The following is a 24,323-nucleotide window of genomic DNA, read 5'->3' on the forward strand; positions in this document are numbered from 1 at the left end:
ACGCATGGAATGCCCATTCTATTCTGTGAAACACAAATCCTTTGTCATTATTTATGACAAAGTTAACATTTAAACAGAAACAGTTCACACAATGTACCTCAAGAATTAAACGCACAAATATAAATTATAGAGGCCCCCACACACACTCATGGACACAGACACAAACACATTGTTTGCAAACATACACACAATCGTTCAAACCCTGAAGTGACGAAAGACCAGAACAAGCCTGATTTGTATTCTTCTTCATCCTAACCCTATCACTGAGCACAGAAGACACATTTATGTCATGTTTCATACAAAAAGCCACACAAATAATGTGTGAACAGACGATACACTCTCATGTCACTAATTTGACTAAAGTATTGTTCTCTTACCAGCGTCATTGCCGACAGTAATTTATGGATCGACAATGTATAAATTCACAATCCTATTTTCATCGGTTAGCCGGACTACCGAGAAGCCAATTATAAACATAAGATTTACAGAGCAATGCTCGACATTTTCTCAATTGGTATGAAGGCAACCCCATAGCAGTGAAACAGAGTAATTTGATTTTTGACATGAAAGTTGGAGCTGTACCAAAACAAACTTACTTTGCCTTTATAATATGAATTATGATCACATCTTACTTCATTCTTTACTCTAAAATTTTATAAACAACGTAAGGTAAAACAAAACAAAAACAAAAAAATGTGTATACATGTACAATAATTTCATTGAATTATATGAGACCGCTTTAATAAAGCTGCCGATAATTTCACTCAGATTTATTTATTTATTTATTTGGTGTTTAACGTCGTTTTCAACCACGAAGGTTATATCGCGACGGGAAAAGGGGGGAGATGGTATAGAGCCACTTGTCAATTGTTTCTTGTTCACGAAAGTACCAATCAAAAATTTGCTCCAGGGGCTTGCAACGTAGTACAATGTATTACCTTACTGGGAGAATGCAAGTTTCCAGTACAAAGGACTTAACATTTCCTACATACTGCCTGACCAAAATCGTTACAAAAATTGACCATATTCTATACAAGAAACACTCAACAAGGGTAAAAAGAGAAACAGAATCCGCTAGTCGCCTCCCACGACATGCTGGGGAGCATCGGGTAAATTCTTCCCCCTAACCCGCGGGGGGGATTTCACTCAGAATATAATTTGATCTTATCTTCTGAGATCAGAATTAAACTAAAAAAAATGTCTTCATAATTATTATTTCAGCTGAACTCAAATTTGTCACAATTATGTTCAACAAAGCACATGTGAAAAAAAAACACGGGTTAGGGGGAGTCCCATATTGGTTGGGACGAGAAAGAATTTACCCGATGCTCCCCAGCATGCCGTAAGAGGCGACTAACGGATTCTATTTCTCCTTTTACCCTTGTTAAGTGTTTCTTGTATAGAATATAGTCAATTTTTGTAAAGATTTTAGTCAAGCAGTATGTAAGAATGTTACGTCCTTTGTACTGGAAACTTGCATTCTCCCAGTAAGGTAATTTGTCAGTAAGTACTGGTGTCACATGACTGATGTGAACCAGTTGATTGGCTAATGGCGATGCGCTTAAATCTGTTAGCGCACTGTATTCTTACGCCCTTTGCCAAAGCGAGACTGTACTCTCATGCCACAGTGAATCCCACTGATCTAAAAATAGAAGCGGCTGTATCTCTTCCACAAAGGTCTCTTCTTGTTTTGACTTGCAAAGATTCTTCTGATATGCCGTGTTAGTGGCATGTAGCTTATTAAGCACATTACCAAATGATGAGTTAGTATAAAATTCCCAGCGGCAAACAGAAAACACAAGTGTTATTCCGATAACGTACCAGCTAGACCAGCATTTGAAAGTCGACTCTGTTATAGTAGACTACTTTCTTTCTTTATTTGGTGTTTAACGTCGTTTTCAACCAATCAAAAATTTGCTCCAGGGGCAACGTAGTACAAAGGACTTAACATTTCTTACATACTGCTTGACCAAAATCTGTACAAAAATTGACTATATTCTATACAAGAAACACTTAACAAGGGTAAAAAGAGAAACAGAATCCGTTAGTCGCCTCTCACGACATGCTGGGGAGCATCGGGTAAATTCTTCCCCCTAACCCGCGGGGGGTATAGTAGACTACACTGAAATACGACTGCATCAGTTCAGTAAATGGTTTCCGAATTATTATTTCAAGGCAACAACAATCGGAATCGAAAACGTGTAGGGTTAAGAACGCTCTTACCATGTATAAAACTTATTACCAGCCTGCCTCATGCGTGCAGACGAGCAATTTTTGTTTTTGAAATGAGACTGCAGTTCAGTGGTTTGATTGCCCTAGGCGCCTAGCAGACGACATAAACCCCGCAGCAAATTAACATGTTGGGCAAATGTGAACAAACAAACGATGGGGATATAATACGTGTAGAGTTCAGAGCATTCTTACCGTTCATATATATTGTACCAGTCTCCCCGATGAGTGAAGATACAACACGAGAAACATACCACATTTACTTTGAAAATGTGCTAACCGTGGCCTTGGAGTCAATTCAAGGGGCAACACTCTGCACAGTCAATCTGTCGAAGCTCGATGAAGGTTTCGAATCGTAAATAACGAAGAGCACAGTCCTTTCTCCGAGTTTAAATGAGGTCTGTATGAAAGATCATCACTTTTTAGCTTAACGCTACTCTGGAATTTACCAACAGAAATTAAAACAAGAGTTTGCGTGTGACGAAAGCACGACACACTTGAGACAGCCCACATAAAAGTAGATCTGACACAAACCTGACCACACAGTTACGCCTATTCAAATGCGCGTAGCAAAATATGCGTTTTGAAATTCCTTTTTTCTCTGGCGGTACTGACAATATCGTTATTGAAACAATCCCAGTGCACTAAGGGATTTATAGAGCAAATCTCGAAAATAATTATTGAACTCAGCGCTATATTGTACTACGTTGCAAGCCCCTGGAGCAAATTTTTGATTAGTGCTTTTGTGAACAAGAAACAATTGACAAGTGGCTCTATCCCATCTCCCCCTTCCCCCGTCGCGATATAACCTTCGTGGTTGAAAACAACGTTAAACACCAAATAAAGAAAGAAACATGTGAAAAAAATGATGTGTTAAAACAGTACACACATTCTGTGTCTTCTCTTTCCCTTTGGCAAAATACTGGTAACATTACCAATACCCAGGGGCTAAGTCAGCAAAATACTGGTAACATTACCAATACCCAGGGGCTAAGTCAGCAAAATACTGGTAACATTACCAATACCCAGGGGCTAAGTCAGCAAAATACTGGTAACATTACCAATACCCAGGGGCTAAGTCAGCAAAATACTGGTAACATTACCAATACCCAGGGGCTAAGTCAGCAAAATACAGTAGTAACATTACCAATACCCAGGGGCTAAGTCAGCAAAATACTGGTAACATTACCAATACCCAGGGGCTAAGTCAACAAAATGTGAATCAAAAGCAACTCTCTCAAAAGAGAAAAGACTTCATTATTTATGTCCCAAATTCACACAGTGACCTTCAAACATTACATTCATAACAAACTTATACAACAAACACCATATGATATTTGATTAATGTCTTCTGATGAAACCAACTTTACCAAGTACATGTTCAGCCAGGTTGTCTTCAATGAAGATTATTGTTGCTTTTAAATTAGCTACAATAAGCTCACCCACCAAATCAATAATCATGAACCTGTCAAGTGAACCTGATCATTACATTTATCAAAATTATCAAAGAGATTTACTTAAGGTTTCATAGAATCAAACTAATCATTGTGCTCAATAAGAAAAAAACTTTGTTACTTTGAAAACATTGTCAGTTTGCAAAGTTCTTCTCAAAACACTCGTCTAATAACATATCAGCACCAACAACAAAATCAAATTATGAAAATGACTGGACCCTCTGATTCAAAGAGTTCACAATTTTTCAGGCCTGATGGGACATTATTTTGTCCCACAGCAAAATCATTGCGAACAAGCAGCATTGTTCCCAGACGATCGTTTGAAGGCAATAGGTAAGTTGGACTTCCATTAAAAATATAGGTCCAAATTTTCTGGCACGCTTATTATCGCTGTGAGTGACGTGCCAGTTCAGTCTGCTGTGCTGGACTGGGTTTTGCTGTTGGAAGACCTGTTTTTCGTAATTGTTTCGCGTAATTGTTTCGCGTTCACATTTCCCTACCACACGAGTGCGTTGTTGCTTTTGTTCCAAAATTGACCCCTAATCGTTATATTCATTTGTGTTGGAGTTCACAAAATGCTAAATTTTTGCAGCAATACTGTAAAAAGTTATTACAATTTAATAAAACTTTTGTGAAAAGTTCCAGTTCGTCCAACAAACTCATCAAAACGCCATATTTTACACATTTTTTGACAATTGTGTTATCAATACTCATGTCAAATTTAAAAGCAATACAATGAGCCATTACAAAACAACAGGGTTTTTACCCACATAGCCCATGAGAAATGAAGCCAAAACAGGCCTTTTACGGCTTCTGACGAGGCTGACACCCGTCTTCTTTAAAATAGCAAAACAACACTGCTAGGCACAACAGCTTAACCAAATAAATTTGTATGGGTAGAAAGTGAGTTGTTCTTCAGTTTGAGATCAAAAACGGGGTCCCTCTTGCTTATTTTGATTTTTTTGTGTATTTTAGTGTCTCCAAGTTTGCTTTTGCGAATTTGGTCTTTGGGGGTGTCCTAGGTCTCCAATATGCTGCATAAGCACTAATTAATGAAAAATAAAACTCTTTATTTCATACGGTAGGGGAATGAATTACCTTTCTGGCAATATACTTGGTTTTAATATAACTGGCCGCATCACAAAGAGCTACAGCTAATTGCATGTGTTTATTTCTTTATGACGAGTAGTGTAGTACAAATGGTTTAAGCAGTTTCACAGGCACCGAAGCCCTCCAGTCTAGATATGAAGTCATTCTAGCACGAAAAGTGTCGGCAGTTTCACAGGCACCGATGCCCTCCAGTCTAGATATGAAGTCATTCTAGCACGAAGGGTGTGAGCAGTTTCACAGGCACCGATGCCCTCCAGTCTAGATATGAAGTCATTCTAGCACGAAGGGTGTGGGCAGTTTCACAGGCACCGAAGCCCTGCTGTCTAGATATGAAGTCATTCTAGCACGAAGGGTGTGGGCAGTTTCACAGGCACCGATGCCCTGCTGCGGGTGCGAGGGGAGAGAGACGCGGCCAGCCCGCCCCATGCCAGGTTGCTGTTCAACGCTTGCAGTGGGCTGAACGCCTGCTTGTCTCTGCGAGGACTTGCGTAGTTGAACACCACATCTTCATCCACGCGCTGGATTTCTTCCCCTTCCTTCGTCTTACCTCCCCTGCTGGACTGCTCCCTCTCTCCGCGCTGCCTCTTGGTCGGCGTACTCAATCCTGGTTGAGGTGCAACCCCCCACGCCAGCTTGGCGCTGGATTTTCTTTTCACGCTCGTGCGTCTTCTCTTGTTGGGATTGGATTCGACGTCTGGTTCCCTGCCCTTGCCTTGACTCCTGGATCGTTTGCGTTTCTTGTTAGCGGGAGAGGCTGACACTTTGCGCGGCGTTCTGGATCGCCGTGGCTCACCGAGAAGTTTTTGTTGAACGGTGAGGTTGAGGTACTGGTCACAGGCGTCGTCCCATGACGAGTCTGACCGCTTGCCCGGGGAGGAGAAGTGAGGGATGAACTCCTGCAAGGATTCTTCGCCAAAGTCCGATTCTTTATCTTCTTCCTCCTCTTCACCAATCAGCCACTCTCGATCTTCATCGTCCGTGACCTCCACCTCTGACGCGTACTCAAAGGTCATGTCAGAAGGCAGCACTTCGTTGCCTTGGAAACCTTTGAAGGGAGAGCCCTCCGGTTCGCTCTGAAGGAGGCGAGACATACTATTGTCGCTCAAGAGGCGCCAGCTTTTCGTCAGCTTCACCTTCTTGGTGGAGCTTTGTGGGGAGGGGTGCTCATGCCTCACCAGTGTCATCAGCAAACTGGGTCTTGTCTGTTCTCTCAGCTTAACCGGCGTGCGCAACAACTCTACTTCCACTGTCTTCGTTTCTAGGATGCAGGACTCGTTGTGACTTGCGCTAGATTCTATTCCTTCATCCTTCCGCGGAGTTTCTGGCTGTAGATTGATAGCTTCTGCAGCTCTCATCTTTCTCGAAGAACGTCGCTTAGGTGTCTGGCATTCCTCCGTCTCATCGACTAATACCTGCGTCAAACTTTTGCCCCCCTTTTCGGCCGAGTGGCTTGAAGTCTCAGCCTGGCAACTGTCAGCAAGAATGGAGCGCCTGGATTTTTTACAACTCTGCTGATTGTCGTTGTCCAGCAACTGACAAACAGCGTCAGCGTCTTGGCTGATGGCTTCGTCTACGTGGCGTAGCTTTCTCGTTGACAGGACTATGGGGGTTGAAGTGTGTATAACCGCTCGAGCGTAGATGGGAGAAGAACCCGTGTCTTCTTGTTCTTGAAGTTGCTGTTGGTGTCTTGTGGGTGTGGTGTGCAGTTCGCTCTTAGGGGAAACCCGTGTTTGTTTCTTGGGTGTGCGTTGTGGAGTTTCAGGCGGGCTGCACAACATTTTTGAATGAGCACCTCCAGAGTTTTTGACTTGTGGAGGGGTATTTCTGCAGGGCGGTGTTTTCTGCTGTGTGGGTTTAGATGTTTTGGGCGGTGTTGCCTGTTGCTTGGACTCCCTCTTCTTACTCTTAGGCACAGACTTAGACCTCTCACTTTCCCCTTCTTGTCTGCTGCACTTACTATCTCTTACCTTGTTCTTAGACTGTTTTTCCTTGGGGTTGGGTACTTTGTTGTCATTACTGCTGTTTTCAGTTGGGTTCCTAACGTCTTTCTTGTGTGTTTTATCTCTTGAGCCAGAACCGGTTGCACGCCTTCCAGTTCCTGCACCACTGTTTGTTACCTTCACTGTCTCTGGTTCACCATCCTCTGGTCTCTTGTGTGTTTTATCTCTTGAGTCAAAACCGGTTGCACGTCTTTCAGCATCATGTGTTCCTGCACCACTGTTTGTTACCTTCACTGTCTCAGGTTCAAAGCTAGATATGGACTTGCTTGCTAACACACCTGTTGAGCTCCCTGAAGTATCTTTCCCATCAACGGCATCACAGAGTTTTTTGCCAGCTGGGAAACTTTTGATAAGTTCTTCTGCAGGCACCTTCTGGGGGGAACTCGTCAAGGGAAGGACGTTCACCTCGTCCTCCTCAACACCTTCAGACTGGGGTTCATGCACTGACGCTACTCCGAGCGCCCTGCGTGACTTTGGATCACCCTTGCCACCCCAAAGTTCCCGGTGTTTCTTCCTCCCTCGCTCCATCTGTGGCTGAAAATTCCTGTCCGAGGAGGCTATAGTCATTGCAGAATCATTACCCCGTACGTCATCTCTGCCATCAGCAACCATCGCCATGGAAACAGAGACCAGCTCTTCAGGCACTGGTTGTAAGGAGCCGATGGATGTGTCTCCAAAAATCAAGGACCGCTCTCGGACTTTCTTCGGAGTACGCTCTGCTTCTTGCTGAGGACTCATGCCGTGCACCAGCTTCCGGCACGGCGACCCGTACACACCCTTGACCCCCGGTCGACGTATGACCACCGCAAGTAGGGCGTCCGGGTCTCTCTCCGGCCCGTCTTTGGTGTTTCCTTCCGCATTGTTGTCTGTGTTGACACCAGGAGTTCTTCTCGCGCTGTTCTGGTTACCGAGGCGACTAAGCTCACCATCCTCATCCCCGTGACACCTGCGTGTTGCTGCAGCAGGGCTGAGGGCAGACCTGGATGGGTGCCGTGGGGTGCGAGTGGGTGTAATGTACCCGGGCATGCCTGTGGGCATTTCTGGTTGAGCATCTGAGGCTTGAAGCTGATGAGGTTTCGCTGGAGACTTTGGGTTGACGGTCATCCCCTGATCATTGCTGCTACTGCCGCTGTCACTTGTACTATCATCCATCTGACCACTGTGATTTGAAGGAAAAAAAAGAGGTTAGCATCATTGTACAATGAAACACACACCCCCTCCCCCCCCCCCTTTTAAGACCCCCCAGTTTAAGACTCCCTCCCTTTTAGAGGGCTGTCACACATGCGACTGAGTCGCGTGATTTACCCTGTCACACAGCCGACTCAGTCGTAGAAAACAGCTACGACAAGTCTGCGACTCAGTCTCATGCGATTCCCTCGTAGCTTTGAGGTTTAGAACATGTTCTATTCCTGCGATCCAGTCGTCGGTCAATCGCAGGGGCAGAGCCAACAGAGCCAATCAGAACGCGTTGCTGCGGCCTTGACGCCGTGACGTAAAATAATGGCGGACAGTGGCGTACAGCGTCTCTTCGTCGATTCAAAACTTTTTGGAAGAACAGTTTTTTACTCAGATATAAAGGAGGCGTGTACAGCGGTCGGAAAACATTAATTGCAGCTGTCTGGGAACTTTATTTCTTGCAAAGGCGTAATGCTGAAAGGAATTTTTCAGAAAGGTAGAGCGACGTTCGAACATTTAGCGTCTGCTCTCGCAAAGCGCGTTTGCCGTGACACGGCACTTCCGCCCCGCTCGCGTGGAGTTATCGTTCGTCAATCGTTCGTCTATCGTTCATAGTGTGACGGGTCATGGCCTACGATGTGATGTGCGATCGGCCAAAGACTGAATCGCGACGACTGAATCGCAACGACTGAGTCGCCTGTATGACAGCCCTCTTAAGACCATGTTTTCTCAAATTTTCTGTTCATAACCTCTGTCAATGTACCCCCACTTTAAGATTCACACCTTTTCATGACCTGATTTTTTTCACATTTGTAGGTCTAAAAAGGGTGGTTTAAAAAAAAAAGTTTTTAACTGTATGCACTTTAGCCCATTCCCTACCACACACAATCCTACACTGTCTACTGACTACATAACGTAAAGGTCCTTGCTGAACAGAAGCACTCAAAACAAGACAATAAACGAACGAATCATGAAGGAGAGTTCATGGGCAGACAATCCATTTTGTAAATGGCAGGAACAGACTTACCAACTTATGTCCTTTACTGAGAAATAATTTCAATGCTAACTGTGTCCAATATGCACGAGAAGCCCAAAAAAGGTATAGATCTTCATGGAGTGGGTACAGCAAGGCACTAAAACTGAAAAGAGCGGGTCCAGGGACGCACTCATGCATACCATCAGTACTGTTTTCTGAAAATGCTCTGCTGGGTCTTTACCCCATGCAAATTTACGAAGTTAATCTAACCGTCATGACCATAATGTTTTTATAAAAGGCTGAAAGAGTTTTCAAAGTCGGCAATACTTTGACATGAGCACTACAGGGCTTACGTGTTGGCGAGGACCGTGTCTTCCAAAACCATAATTATGAACATCCTGGTCTTCAGACCCCACTAAAGTTCCACTGAGGGGGTAACCGGACCTCCCACACATTGAAGTTTGGGGTAGGACCTGCTACTGTGCTAGCTTGAGTTCTACAGAAAGTTTTGTGTTCTACAGTGGAATCCAGCTATAACGAACATGGGTATAAAGAAATCCCTCTTTTAACAAACTGCCATTGATTTCCCGGCAGACAGCCTTCTATTTCTTACTTGTTACTTTCCGGCTACATCGAACCTTTTGAACTCATTTGCATAACGAACCCCTTTTTTAACAAACACGTTTTCATCGCCCCAGAGCCGTTTTGTCTCTAAAAGTCACAAGGCTACAACGAACTGATGTCAATAATTGTCTCCAAAGACAAAAATACACAAACATACACAAACACAAGTGCACATCGCGTGATGAGCGAACTCTGAACAAACAGCGGGAGGTGCACGGAACAACCACCGCCGCTGTGTTTTCACTATTCCAATCAGCTGCTGAGCTATGACTGTGCTGAGCTATGACTGCCACAGAAGCACGTGTTGCTGCCAATACCCTACGTCGCTACTTGCAGGCAAAGTGCAGCGATGTCTGTGACTTGGATATGATCTCCAAATTGGAGTGTACAGTGGAGAAGTGTGCCAGTTCTGAGCAGCGTAACTTATATTTGCAACTTTCACCGTTCATGGCTTTATTTTCGTGTTTGTGCGAGGATTTACGAAGGAGCGGAAGCACTAATCACATGACGTCATCAATACCTGTGCTTTCGAGTAACAAGAGTTATCTCCCTTGCACTGAAATTGTTGCATCGATTTCGTCGAAAATCCGGCTCTCAACACAAATATAAGGGTGCATGTAGCATGAATCAGGCTTACTTTTCACAGGCATGTCCAATACTTCACTTTGAAGATAGATTTAGTTAGTCTAGATGGGGTTTTCAGGGGTTTTTGGAGGTTTTTTTGATGGACACGCAGATTGATCAGAATGTACATGTACACGCTTTTACACGACTTTTTAAATTTTACTTCTAAAATTGTGACAGTAAAGTGAACATTTGAACTATGCCTCTCTCTATGGATTATATTCGAAAATTTTAATAATAAATTTTCATTTGATTAATATACTTACCCAATTCACATATAGCAATTCACTTCAGTTTAGTGCTAGAACGCTGAAAACTACGCTCCACCCTGGTATGGGGGAAGTAACCCTAAAAATAGAACAGCCTTGACGGTCACATGACAACGCCAGGTCAAGGTTACCTCCCAACATGCATTGCGCATGCGTGTTCTCGCCGCCATCTTATTCATTCGCTCGAAGCGCCCTTTTATTTTTAGGGAATCTAAAGCGGGGTAGGCGGGAGGGACTTTACTATGTGAATTGGGTAAGTATATTAATCAAATGAAAATTTATTATTAAAATTTTTGTTTAAATTACATATCTTATCCCAATTCACATAGCAGATTGCTAATTAAGGTGGTGGGGTGCTCACCTATGAGCTAGGCAACAATTGCCCTGCTGCTACCATCGCTGGTATCGCCTTGGTACCGTCCTGTCGCGCACTGGAAATGTCGCGCAGGTAATAGTTGATGAAAACATCCTCCGATCTCCAGTAGGCAGAATGGAGGACCTCAGATAATCTTCCTGGCCTTCGCACAGCTAAGGAGGATGCCCAGGATCTTGCCTCATGCGTCCTTGCCGACGTTAGAGGGAGAACTGACTCATACGCTTGTTTGATCAGCGTTGAGACCCATTTAGCGAGAGTTACCTTAGATATGTCTTTGTCTCTAGCAGTGTTCAGAGATAAGAAAAGAAGCTTCTGCTGTTTAGCTCTGATAGGAGCCGTGCGGGACAGATAACTGCTAAGAGTTTGAACTGGGCAGTTAGACAAATCGGGGTCTCCTGGCGCCAGAATTTTGCTAAGAGGGAGAATTCTGATTATGGGAGAAACTTGACCAGGCTTCTGGTTTTTGGCTAGAAAATCCGGCCAAAAACGTAAAGAAATAGAGCCATCTTTTTCAAAAGCTATGTCTCTAGCTAAGCCTGAGAGGGCATGAATTTCACTGCCTCTTCTTGCAGTGGCCAAAAGAACAAGCAAAAGTGTCTTACGTGTAAGATTAACTAAGCTTGCTGATTGCAACGGTTCAAAATCTTGCGATCTTAAGAAATTCTAGAATAAGGAAGAGATCCCAAGCAGGAACTGGGGCTCTGGTTCTAGCAAAACCGATCGACGCACCTTTTAGGACACTAGCGATAACACCGCTGAGGTTAATGTTGTGACCTAACTGCCTCAGCGTAGCCGAAATAGCAGAACGTCTAACTCGAAGAGACGAGGGGGAGCTGCCCTGAGCTGCTAACCAAGATAAGTGATTAGCTACCTGCATAGAACACGGGGAGACAGAACTGACCTGATTCTCCGCGCACCATTTATAACCCAAGCTGTCCAATGTGAAGCGTACACTGAGCTCGTCGAAGTCCTGTGTGCTTTTTGAACCAAATCCAGTGTCCCGTCCGAGTCACCCGCCCGACGCAGGGATCTTCTCACAGTCTCCATGCGTGAAGGAGCAGGGACTGTGGGTTCTTGTGCTGAAAGCCGGTGCGTGGTTGCAGTAATTCTCCCTTTTCCAGGTTTAGAGGAATGGGAGGACCTTCTGCTAAGCGGAGGAGATCCGGGAACCAATGCTGACTCGGCCAGAATCAGGGATGGCCGTTCCAACTCTGCTTTCCTCAGCACTTTTCCGAGAAGTTGGAATGGTGGAAAAGCATAAGCTGTGAGTCCTGTCCAGTCGACTTCCAGTGCATTCACTTTCCAGGCTTCCGGGTCCGGAAACGGGGATATGAACACTGGTAGCCTCCTTGAGAACCGGGTTGCGAAAAGATCTACTAACGGTTTGTCCGCCTGCGCCCAAAGCCGCTGGAGAGCGTGGTGGGTGATTGTCCACTCCGTGTGGAGGACCTTCCAGGATCGACTGAGCGAATCTGCCAAAACATTCAGTTTCCCCGGCAAATATTTTGCTGATAACATGATCTGATGCTGGTGACACCACTTCAGAATTTGGCATGCTTTGAGTGAAAGCGTGAGAGAGCGGGAACCGCCCTGTTTGTTTATGTAGGCTGCAACAGTTGTATTGTCTGTATGAAGACGAACATGTTTGCCTGCCACCAGCGATAGAAAGCTCTGGAGACCGTGGGCTACAGCCTCCAACTCGAGCACATTGATGTGTGAGAGGGCTTGACCTGTTGTCCACGTGCCTGAGGCTGTGTGGTGAGAAAGATGAGCCCCCCAGCCTGATAGGGAAGCGTCTGTAAACAAATCCTCCTCTGGAGGAGGGGGAGTGATGAGGACTCCCTGTGAGATCCATGGTTTTAGCCACTGCTCTGTGGTCTGCTGAAACCAACTTTCTAATTGAACCGAGACCTGCCATCCCTGGGAGGAAGGGTTCCAAATCGAGTTCAAAGCTGCCTGAAAAGACCTCTTGTACACTCTGCCCAAAGGGACAAGCGTGGCCATGGATTCCATTTGACCGAGCACTGAAGCCAGCGCCTTGGCCGGAGCTTGCTTCTGCGACGCTAAAGATTTCACCAGATTTTGCAGTTTGTTGATCCTCCTCTGTGAGGGGCGAACTGACCAATCTACCGTATCGAACCTCATTCCCAGATACGTGAAGGTCTGGGATGGTGTGAGTTCTGACTTGGTTTGGTTTACCGAGAAACCCAACTCGTAGGCTTGAGACAGAACAAGTCGAGTATGGGCGCTGCAAGCTTCTCGATCCTGATGAAGAATGAGCCAGTTGTCGAGGTAAGCTCTGAGTCGTACGCCTTGCTGCCTGACTAGGGAGCACAGCTGGCGTACCACCATCGTGAAGATCCAAGGAGCAAGAGATAGACCGAAGGGAAGAGCCCTGAATTGGTACATTTTCTCTCCCCACCGAAATCTCAGCCATTTCCGGTCTGATGGGTGAATGAGGATGTGAAAGTATGCGTCTGTTAGGTCGATCGATGTCACCCAGTCTCCCGGCCTGAGTGCTTGTTTGTTTGTTTGTTTATTTGTTGCTTAACGTCCAGCCGACTACGCAGAGCCATATCAGGACGAGGAAGGGGGGGATGAAGGGGGCCACTTGTCAAGCGATTCCTGTTTACAAATGCACTAACCCATTACTTGTGTCCCAGCAGGCTTTAGTAAAACTAAATTAATACCTACTGGAAGATTACCAGTTTCCAGTATGTTAAAATAGGCTTAACCTATCTACTGCTGGACTTACATCAGAACACTAACAGATTAAACTATACATGAATCGCGAGACAAGCGGCAAGAGAAGAGATTTTTGGAAATAATACAGGTGAATGAGCAAGAAGGCAGAAAAAGGAAAAGAATTCATGAAGAAAAAGAGAGCATGACAGGAAAGAGGAACCAAAAATCTACCTAACAGCAAACTAGAAAGCTCCTGCGGTTCCAAAAACAGGAGGGGCTTTTAATTTCATAACCGCAGTGCCCCACTGCGGGACGGCCTGAGTGCGTCTCTGACTGACGCTGGTGTCTCCATTGTGAACTTGATTTGTCTCAGAAATCTGTTCAGGGGAGACAAGTCTAAAACCGGGCGCCAGCCCCCTGAAGCCTTCGGTACCACAACAATTCTCCCATAAAAACCTGGGGAGTTGTAGTCTGTAACTTCGTCTATCGCCTCCTTCTGTATCAGAGACAAGACTTCTGCTTGTATCGCTGTCTTTGCTTCCAGCTTGACGGGAAACTTGAACGACGGTGGGACTCTGGTTAAGCGAGCTTTTCCCTCCTTCCAGAGTAGCCTGAACCCCGAACGCACTATACCCACTATCCACTGACTGTTTACTTTTAGCAACCAAAGTTGGAGAGCCCTTGACAGGCCGCCTGCCATCAAAGGCGTGGTGGATGCATGGGCTAGTGGTTCGGGGACGCATCATTGGGGGTGTGCTTTGCGTCCCGACCCCCTTGAATTGCCGAAAGACGGCTTCTTCTTAGGGTAAGGTGCGCCTCTTCCCTGTCCTCGTGAAGAAGAGCTGGCTTGTGCTGACCTGCCCCTATTCGCCGAAGAGGCGGAAGGTTTAGGCGGTCCGTAGCTCTTGCTCTGAGGCTTAGGAAAGCCGTGTTGAGCTATCTTGGCTATAGCCAAATCCCGATCGTCGCGGGTTTGCTTGTGGAGCGCTTCGAGCGACGGCTGTCCCAACAAGGCACCCTCCGTGAAAGGGGATAACTTGAGAGCCTCAAGCGTGGCTTTATCTTGGATCCTGGAACCCGAGAGAAACGCTGACCTGCGCGTGTGCACGGCATGAGCATAAAGCTGCGCAGAGAGACGCATTTGTTTGGCTGAAACTTTGGCCAAAGTAGCGAGCAGCGTCGTCACATCCTTTTCACTCGCGTCCTGTCGAAACTCAAACGGTTCCAAGGACGTAGTGATAGAACGGGAGAGGGACCTGAGTAGCGTTTCCGAAAGAGAAGCTAACTCTAGGTTGTATCTCCCTGTTTCCTCCAATGCTACGAGAGCTGACTCTGTATAAGGAACAGCTCTGTCCCTACTGTAGCCATCCTCCCTGAGTGTCGCTAACTCCGGCGTAACCGGAAGTGGGGCACGTGGCAGGGAAAAAGTGTCTAAGAGATTGTGTGGCTTAGAGTTCAAAAAGAACTTCCAGGCAGCAGCTTGCCCGACATAAGGGGTTGGCTGTGCGGAGGCTAGCCACGGCTGTGCTAACTCTGGTGCCGGACTGTTCGCTGATAGCTGAGGCACTGTGTCCAAAGGCACATATTCCGACCGGGAATTCGTAGCCAGAATCTTAGACATCTCATACGCCCCTGAGGGAGATTCACGAAACTTAAAAGTTTGTTTTTCTCCCTGTGTTGCGCGTAAATCTCTGACAGCAGAAGGTGGTGTTGCAGACAAGCTTGTTGTTGCCCCCACTCCTTCCTCAAAGTATCTTGAAGCTACCTGTGCCGCCAAAGCTACTGCATGGGGAAGCTTGTCTGGTAGCCAGAAATTAGGATCTTCCTCAGAAAGGGAAGCCCCGTATTCCGCTTCTCCTTCCGGCACGGAAGTGCCTGCCGGAAATTCGCCGCCATATTGACTGTCATAGTCATAGGCAGTGTCATCCGGAAGAGAGGTACTGTGTGAGGCATGCCCTCTACTCGTATCCTCTCTGGAGAGAACTTCCTGCCCCCTGGGCGGAAGTGTGGAGAGCTGTGCTAGGGATGCTTTCGTTGAGCAAACCGGCACTTGCGTGTCTCCTGTTGTAAGTACAGGCCCCTGCAAGTCGTGATGCGAGCAAGTTTCCTGCCTTACAACAACTTCCTGCCTCCTGGGCGGAAGGGAAGAACGCTGTGCTAGGGATGTCAAGCAAACCGGCACTCGCGTGTCTTCCGTTAAGAGTACAGACGATTGCAAGTCGTGATGCGAGCAAGTCCCCTGTCTCTTAACAACTTCGCGCTCCCGTGGCGGAAGTTTGGACCGCTGTACCGATGTTGCATCCGTATAACAACCTGGTACTTGCGTGTCCTCCGATCTCAGTACAGACGCCTGCACATCATGCTGCAAGCAGGTTCCCTGTCTTATCACGGCTTCCTGCCCGGCGCCGGGCGGAAGTAGGGAACGCCCGTGCGTATCTCCCTGTGGGACAGTCACAGTACCTTTAGTGTAGCTGCTGAATCCGGAAGTGGAGGCATGGTGAGGGAAACTCTTTACGTCTTCACCGGAATGTTGTTCAGCGTGAACATCGGCCAACGTAACAGTGGCTGACGGCGCTGCCTTAACCCTTGACCGAGAGTCCACCGTTCTTGCCTGAGGAGAGAGCAAATGTTCGCTCGCCGAGCGCAATTCTGACGAAAACATGCACCTCATTTGATCGCTAAACGTTGCAAACATTGCTGACAAATCTTCCTTCTCCGATGCTATGCTAGCCTTAACCGGCGCTGTCTTGCATTCTTGCTTCAGCGCCGGCATTATCGGACTCTTAGGATTGTCAATTTCTACCGTGAAAGTATTCTCAGAAACTGGCTCGAACACCGTAACTATAGGTTTAGAACCCTTGGGCTTCTTAGCCGCTTTCGTAGATGGAGACTCTGTATTGGCTACCTGTCTAGAGCTGGGTTTCTTCTTCCCACTGTCAGCCATACTGGCGTTAGTCTTGCAGACAAAAGTAAACAAAGACTAACTCGTGGCAAACGAAAGCAAATACAACGAAAGAAAATGGACAAATCTCACCCAATCTCAGCTAGAAAGCTAAGATACAAACGAAACCAGGGTGTAGTCTGCCAAAGAAGCAGAGGGCTAACAAAATAGCCCGAGCGTAATCCAAACACGTCCTTAGACGCTATCGCTGAAGAGTAGAATGAATATAAGATGGCGGCGAGAACACGCATGCGCAAAGCATGTTGGGAGGTAACCTTGACCTGGCGTTGTCATGTGACCGTCAAGGCTGTTCTATTTTTAGGGTTACTTCCCCCCCTACCAGGGTGGAGCGTAGTTTTCAGCGTTCTAGCACTAAACTGAAGTAAATTGCTGCATGTGAATTGGGATAAGATTTGTAATTTAATATGAAGCTGTTGAAAACATGCAGAGATTGTACTCTCCAAGGAAAGATCGATGGGACGATCATTTGAAGGTGAGTGGGAAAACTTGTCTTAAGGCCATTTAGGGTTGAAAACTCTACAGCGAATTGCTGATATAACAAACTAAAATGTATCTCCCTTGAGATTCGTTCTACCCGGACTCCACTGTATACCATTGTTTGGGTGCCCTGTTTTAGAGTAACAGTGATTCATTTTGCTCATCATTTAATATTTTTTGTAATCTATTGATTAATTGGGTGTTTTTTTATCGTTTTTTTTTTACACACATGATTATGCCTTTTAGTTGTCTTTTTGTGTGCCAATTGAAAAATGTCCATTGCAAAAAGAAAATAGACATTCATTTAAAACTTCAAAATAAAAATGGAGATTAAAGTTTTTTGATTTGATCTTATCTTACAAGCACTACACACCTGGTGAAGGGCTTAGCAGACGCTTGCTGCTTGCAGTGCGTGAGCAGGGTGCTGCGCAGAAACCCCCCCGTGGAGGGACACGCTCGCATCAGGTCGTCGAGCCCATCGTAGTTACTCTTGTCGCGAGCAAAATCCCTGTGGCATTGTTCTTGGACGTGCTGGAAACCAGAGGAATGTTTTGTTAACTTGTGTTCACTTTGTGACATTAGCAGAGAGGATCTGCATGGGTGAAACTGATCAGAATTTCTTTCTTTATTTGGTGTTTAACGTCGTTTTCAACCACAAAGGTTATATCGCGACGGGGAAAGGGGGGAGAGGGGATAGAGCCACTTGTCAATTGTTTCTTGTTCACAAAAGCACTAATCAAAAATTTGCTCCAGGGGCTTGCAACGTAGTACAATATATTACCTTACTGGGAGAATGCAAGTTTCCAGTACAAAGGACTTAACATTTCTTACTTACTGCTTGACCAAAATCTTTACAAAGATTGACTATATTCTATACAAGAAACACTTAACAAGGGTAAAAGGAGAAACAGAATCCGTTAGTCGCCTCTTACGACATGCTGGGGAGCATCAGGTAAATTCTTCCCCCTAACCCGCGGGGGGGCTGATCAGAATTAAAATTAAGGAAAATGAGGCCGGTGTCCAGGGGCCGCCCAGGCCCTGGTGGGGTGCAGGGGCAACGCCCCGGTAGGTGGCCCAGGGGGGCTTTGCCCCCCGGAAAAAAACGAAAAATCAGGCTTTTAAGGGTAAAAGTAGGCCTATCCTGGTATCTCAAACACACACATTTGCACATTAAACAATGTAACAAATGCCAAGCTGTAGTCCGATAATTCGCGCGCCCAGTGAAACAAAGACTCAGCGATGTCCGGTCCCTGTGTTAGGAGAAATACGGATCGGATCGCCGGCGATAAAAAAAAATAAATAAATAAAATAAAAAAATATTTCTTTTAAAGATTTTCAAAATAAGGAATTCCTTATTTAACCAATTTCATTTGGCGGATTTCTGCCTCAGACTCACAGAGTGTTTGCTACAGACTGCCATAGTCAGTGCATCAATAGCTTAACTCAAAGTCAGTGCATCAATAGCTTAACTCAAAGTCAGTGCATCAATAGCTCAACTCAAAGTCAGTGCATCAATAGCTCAACTCAAAGTCAGTGCATCAATAGCTCAACTCAAAGTCAGTGCATCAATAGCTTAACTCAAAGTCAGTGCATCAATAGCTTAACTCATAGTCAGTGCATCAATAGCTTAACTCAAAGTCAGTGCATCAATAGCTTAACTCATAGTCAGTGCATCAATAGCTTAACTCATAGTCAGTGCATCAATAGCTTAACTCATAGTCAGTGCATCAATAGCTTAACTCATAGTCAGTGCATCAATAGCTTAACTCAAAGTCAGTCACTTAACTTTGAATAAAACAAGCATAATTTTGGATGTGCAAGACAAAGAAAAAGGATTTTGCTTGTGGTTACTATTTATAGCCACGCTCACAATCTGCCTCAAGTCACATTGAAATCATTCTTTTCTTAAGATTTTTCTCTGCTAGAAAATGGTCAATGTCACATGGGAAAGTTTGCCTCAATAAAAGCAAGAGTGTTAACTGACAAACAAACCTAAACAAACCTGACAGTTATTTCCGAACTTCATATATTGGAGATAAATTCACAAATGTTGTGAAGACAAATTTCATACAAAAAAGTCATGATCTTTAAAAAAAGATGTGTGAGTCTGTGTCTTAAATCCAGACGTCTTAAAAGGGAGGTTCCCCTGCTTTCAGTTCTTTGTTCAAGATATTCTCGACAGTAAGTAGATTTGAATGAACTGAGCAGCAACAACCAAAGCTGAAATATGAAACCATTTCAGACCTTGTCGATGTCGTCATACTTGACGGCGCAACATTCACAGTAACCACGGCGACGCTGCTCTTTCTTGCGTCTCTCTCGCTGGCGTCTCAGATCTCCAGCAGTGAGGATGGGGTACCCCACCAGTCGAGAACTGTCTTCTCCTTCCACACTCCTAAAGTTGTAAAACATAGTTATACATGTAGCTTTTTCACTGCTTATTAGCTCCTTCTTCTTCTTCTGCGTTCGTGGGCTGAAACTCCCACGTACACTCGTGTTTTGGCACGAGTGGAATTTTACGTGTATGACCGTTTTTACCCCGCCATTCAGGCAGCCATACGCTGCTTTCGGAGGAAGCATGCTGGGTATTTTCGTGTTTCTATAACCCACTGAACTCTGACATGGATTACAGGATCTTTTCCGTGCGCACTTGGTCTTGTGCTTGCGTGTACACACGAAGGGGGATAAGCCACTAGCAGGTCTGCACATAAGTTGACCTGGGAGATCGGAAAAATCTCCACACTTAACCCACCAGGCGGCCGCGGCCGGGATTCGAACCCTCGACCTTCCGATTAAGAGGCCGACGTCTTACCACCCCGCCACAGCACCCGTCACTGTTTATTATCAACAACCACTTTAACTCTGACTGATGCAAAAATAAAACAACCAACTAACCAACCATTGGACCCACCCCTCAATCACATTTTGTTTTTAAATTGTTGAAAGAGAGAAAGAAGCCAGAAGGGAATATAAACATCTGCAAATTCAGATAGCTACTAAAGGAGAAAGGCTTGTAGTAATCTAAATGAGTCAATCTTTAATTTCAAAGTTCAATCTCACACACTGTCTCTATAAAAACAAACAACAAAGTATGAAATAAAAGTGAAACCAATTGAGACAGAGACACACATCCTCAAATTTCCACGAAAACATACATAAAAAGAAAAAACAGGTATTCCCACGATCAAAAAACAAGAAAGTTAGTTAAGGGAACATTTAATTTTGGACAAAACAAGACATTCACAAGTCGCAAGTTTCGTAAGCCCTACCGTCTGTGAGAAGCGGACTGGGTACCAGGCGTCTGGCAATGTCCGATGGAGGCAAGTCCATCCCTGTCACCACGCCCTGACCGCTGAACTGAAGCCACACCTTTGCCGTCGAAGGGACAGGTGGCGGCAGGTGTGTCGACATTGATGTGCGGCCAGTTGGGCAACTCCAGGTAAAAGGGGCGATAGTGATGGTTGGTGGCTTCCACCTTGAGGTAAGGATGCTGCAGCTTCTTGCCTGTTGGAAAAAATAAATTAAATAAAACTGTTGTATCCACACAGAAGTTAGGATCATATACATTTGTGTGTGTGTGTGTGTATACATGTGTGTGTGCCATTGTGTGTGTGTGTGTTTGTATACATGTGGAGAACAGACACTTGCACACACAACTGCTTCTTACCAAAGACAATGTGAACATTCAGAAAATTTACCAGCACCAGGAAATAGGCATTCAAATCAGGAATTCCTGATTCCTTGGTGGGAAGTTGATCCACAACGGAGAATCTTTTGTCTGTCAACCTGCTTCAATCACATTAAGAAGACTACAACTCACATTAAGAAGACTACAACTCACATTAAGAAGACTACAACTCACATTAAGAAGACTACAACTCACATTAAGAAGACTACAACTCACATTCAGACATGGGATTCAGAAAAAGTGATAATTAAGGAAAAAGAAGGTGGGGGTCTGGGGGCCGCAGAAGGCCCCCAGTAGGGTCCAGGGGCAACGCCCCTGGTCGGGGTCTGGGGGCTTCGCCCCCAGAAGCTGAAGGTTTTTAGTGTTTTAGACACACAAAAATGGCCCTGAAATGCATATTTCAGCTTAATCATAGAGCTTCTATATTGGATTGGATAAGATTTACAGTCCAGTTAGGTTACCCTCATGGAAATTCGGGCTGCTTTCTCCCCGGGGAAAGCGAGCTCCCATACATACAGCGCTACCCATATATTTTTTTTTCTCCCCTGCATGCGTGTATTCATGTTTCCTGAGACGTAATGCCGTGTGAGATGGATTTTTTTAAACTTTATTCCAAGTCCCACGGGTATTTGATGGACATTTTTATCTATGCCTATACAATTTTGCCAGGAAAGACCCTTTTGTCAATCGTGGGATCTTTAACGTGCACACCCCAATGTAGTGTACACGAAGGGACCTCGGTTTTTCGTCTCATCCGAAAGACTAGCACTTGAACCCACCACCTAGGTTAGGAAAGGGGGGAGAAAATTGCGGCCTGACCCAGGCCTGAACACGCAACCTCTCGCTTCCGAGCGCAATAACAACAATTCAAACAGCAGGGAAACATAATATGAAAGAAAATTGGTTTTTTTTTTTTTACCTCACCTTGAATTAAAGCAGAACTGTTTTCCATGAGTAGAAAATAGTTTGTCAGAGTCCACGGCAAGTTGATTTTAGCAAAAGCATCGCCAACTTTCACGTCTTGTGTCTTCTGGCCTTTCTCGTCTTTCCAGCTCAATGATACAACTTCATCGAGCCAGTCGAATCTCCAGAGATTTTTCTTGTACTTCTGCTGGTCAATTTCCCGGGCTAGAACGGTTTCGTCTCGCTTTAGCTTCCTCATCATTTTGGCAGGTGGCTCGAAGCGATGTAAAAATGGCGCCGAATCATTCTCATACGGTATGCTTATACTGAATCCCCGATAGCTACGTTGAAACGGTGACTGTAGGAGACAAAGAGCGCGTTCCCATACGGATTGACCAGCAACAGTCTGACCGTTTTAGGAACCAACCGTTCAAGCGGACCGGCCAAAAAACTTGGGTCTATACCTACATATACCCCCAAATTTTCTCAGCGGATTTGCACGAATCTCAAGAATGATCCCTGGAGCCTAAAAATTTACGGAATTCCGTAAATTTACGGAAGAATCCCATGTCTGCACATTAAGAAGACTACAACTCACATTAAGAAGACTACAACTCACATTAAGAAGACTACAACTCACATTTGATGAAGCCAGCCTTCTTCTTTTTAGACAAGCTCTGAAAGCAGACAGCACTGGTTGCAAAATGGTGAAGTAATTCAACAACACAACATTAAACATCAAACCAACAAATCTGCCAACTGAAAACCTCTTACCTTTTATGATTAAGAATAAAAAATAACACCCAAACACCAAAATGAAATAAATATTTCGGAGTAAAAACTCCTTCTTCAGTAATGGAATCAAAACAAACGATGACGTAAAAACAGAAAGGAAATTACGTAAGAATACAAATGACGTCATTCTAAAAATAGATAAAACACGTGCAAATTTGCTATTGTTCTCTCTCTCTCTCTCTCTCTCTCTCTCTAAAGTAAGCAGTAAAACTTCATATGTTTGCAAGCACATACACTTGAGCACACTCACTTCCACACGCACACACACACATACTTCCAGGTGTTGAATGTGATCCAGGGAGCTAACATGTTACAAGGCTGATAAGTTTATAGCCATAGGACACTGTTTATCTTGTTGATAGCGTCAAAAGACGTTGTGTACTCTGCTGCGAACAACAAAGGGATAATTATAGAAAAATATCCAAACATTATATCCGCGAACAGCCTCGCAATAACAAATACAGAGGGCAGCAACAGTCAATTAGTCAAACACATTAAGTCCGTCAGGGAAATTGGTCTGCAGCTGATGTCTCCAGAACCTTTCTCTTCTTTTTCTCAAAGCAATGTCTTCTGCATGGATTTTTTCTATGGCTGTGCATTGCATGTCTGCTAGTGTATGTCCAGGGAGATTAAAATGTTTAGCGACCATTGTATCTTCTCGTGTATATTTTGATGTACTGTCCGTGTGTCCTGCATGATCTTTGTAGTGTTTGATGTTGTGCCTGTGGCCATAGAAACGTTTTTTAAGTGTCTGTCCAGTTTCGCCGACATACTGACATTTTTTGCATTTGCCACAGTCAATTAGGTAAACCAAGTTGGTTGTGTCACAGGACATGAAAGTTCTGATATTGTGTGTACCTCTATTAACAACACTGTGGAATGTCCTCGTCTCCTGCAAGTGCCCCCCGCACTTTTGAACCAGTTTTTGAGCACTTTTGAAGGCAGCGTTGAACCAGTACGACGCAGCACCTCAGTCACCACCGCTTGATCTACTGGTCCCGATCATTGAACATGTCCTCCAAAACAACGTGTTCCAGTTTGACGGCGAAATCTACAAACAGAAGTTCGGGACAGCAATGGGAACACCTATGGCACCCACAATAGCTAACATTTTCATGGCCTGGATAGAGGAAAGAATTTTGAAAAACTCACCATGGACCATCCACAACACATGTTGGAAAAGATTCATTGATGATGTGGCGATGCTGTGGTTTCACGGAGAAGAACAACTGAACCTGTTTCTGAAGTGGATTAACACGCTGCACCCATCCATAAAGTTCACAGCCAACTACGGTGCACGCAACATCCCATACCTGGACGTGAACCTCAGCATCGCCGACAACTCCATCGTCACCGATCTTCACACCAAACCCACAGATGCCAACATGTGTCTGCCATTCAATAGCTGCCATCCAAGACATTGTACAAGGTCCATCCCCTACAGCCAGTGCCTGCGGATCAGACGAATCTGCTCTTCCGAAGAAAATTTCCAAAAGAGATCACAAGAACTGAAAGAAAAGCTCTCAAAAAGAGGCTATCCGAAGCCTTTATTGGAAGAAGCCATCAAAAAAGTAGCAGCGATACCCAGAAAAAACACACTAAACTACAAAGAACGACAACAGACAGACCGTGTGCCCATCATCATTACCCACAACCCTGCAAACCCACCTCTGTCCCAGTGGCTCAAATACTATTTGCCCATCCTACACTCAAGCAGCAGAATGCAAAAAGCAGTCCCCCAGCCGCCAATAGTAGGTGAACGTAACTGTAGAAATCTCAGGCGTATTCTAATGCCCAGCAAAATGCCATCAAAACAGCAGAACCAGCAACAACCCGATGATCACCAGCACCAGCAACAACAACCTGGTGACCTACAACAGCAGCAGCAGCAACATGACGATCCACAGCAGAAGCAACATGAGGATCCACAGCAGCAGCAGCAACAAGAACCTAATTACCAACATCAACAAGAACC

General features: G+C 45.1%; 1 protein-coding gene across 1 annotated transcript; it reads right to left on the minus strand.

The window, feature by feature from the left end:
• Positions 1 to 5,128: 5,128 nt before the first annotated feature.
• Positions 5,129 to 7,945, minus strand: LOC138983197 (E3 ubiquitin-protein ligase RBBP6-like). The gene has a single exon (XM_070356609.1). It carries the CDS (start codon positions 7,943 to 7,945, stop codon positions 5,129 to 5,131), a length of 2,817 nt encoding a protein of 938 aa, XP_070212710.1.
• Between the last annotated feature and the right edge of the window lie 16,378 nt (positions 7,946 to 24,323).

This window comes from Littorina saxatilis, linkage group LG12 (genome assembly GCF_037325665.1).
Source record: "Littorina saxatilis isolate snail1 linkage group LG12, US_GU_Lsax_2.0, whole genome shotgun sequence".
In the NCBI taxonomy this organism is placed as follows: Eukaryota; Metazoa; Mollusca; class Gastropoda; order Littorinimorpha; family Littorinidae; genus Littorina; species Littorina saxatilis.

Bases quoted from the DNA above. Each gene is read 5' to 3' on its own strand.
- LOC138983197 (XM_070356609.1), bottom strand. From the start codon at position 7,945: ATGGATGATAGTACAAGTGACAGCGGCAGTAGCAGCAATGATCAGGGG.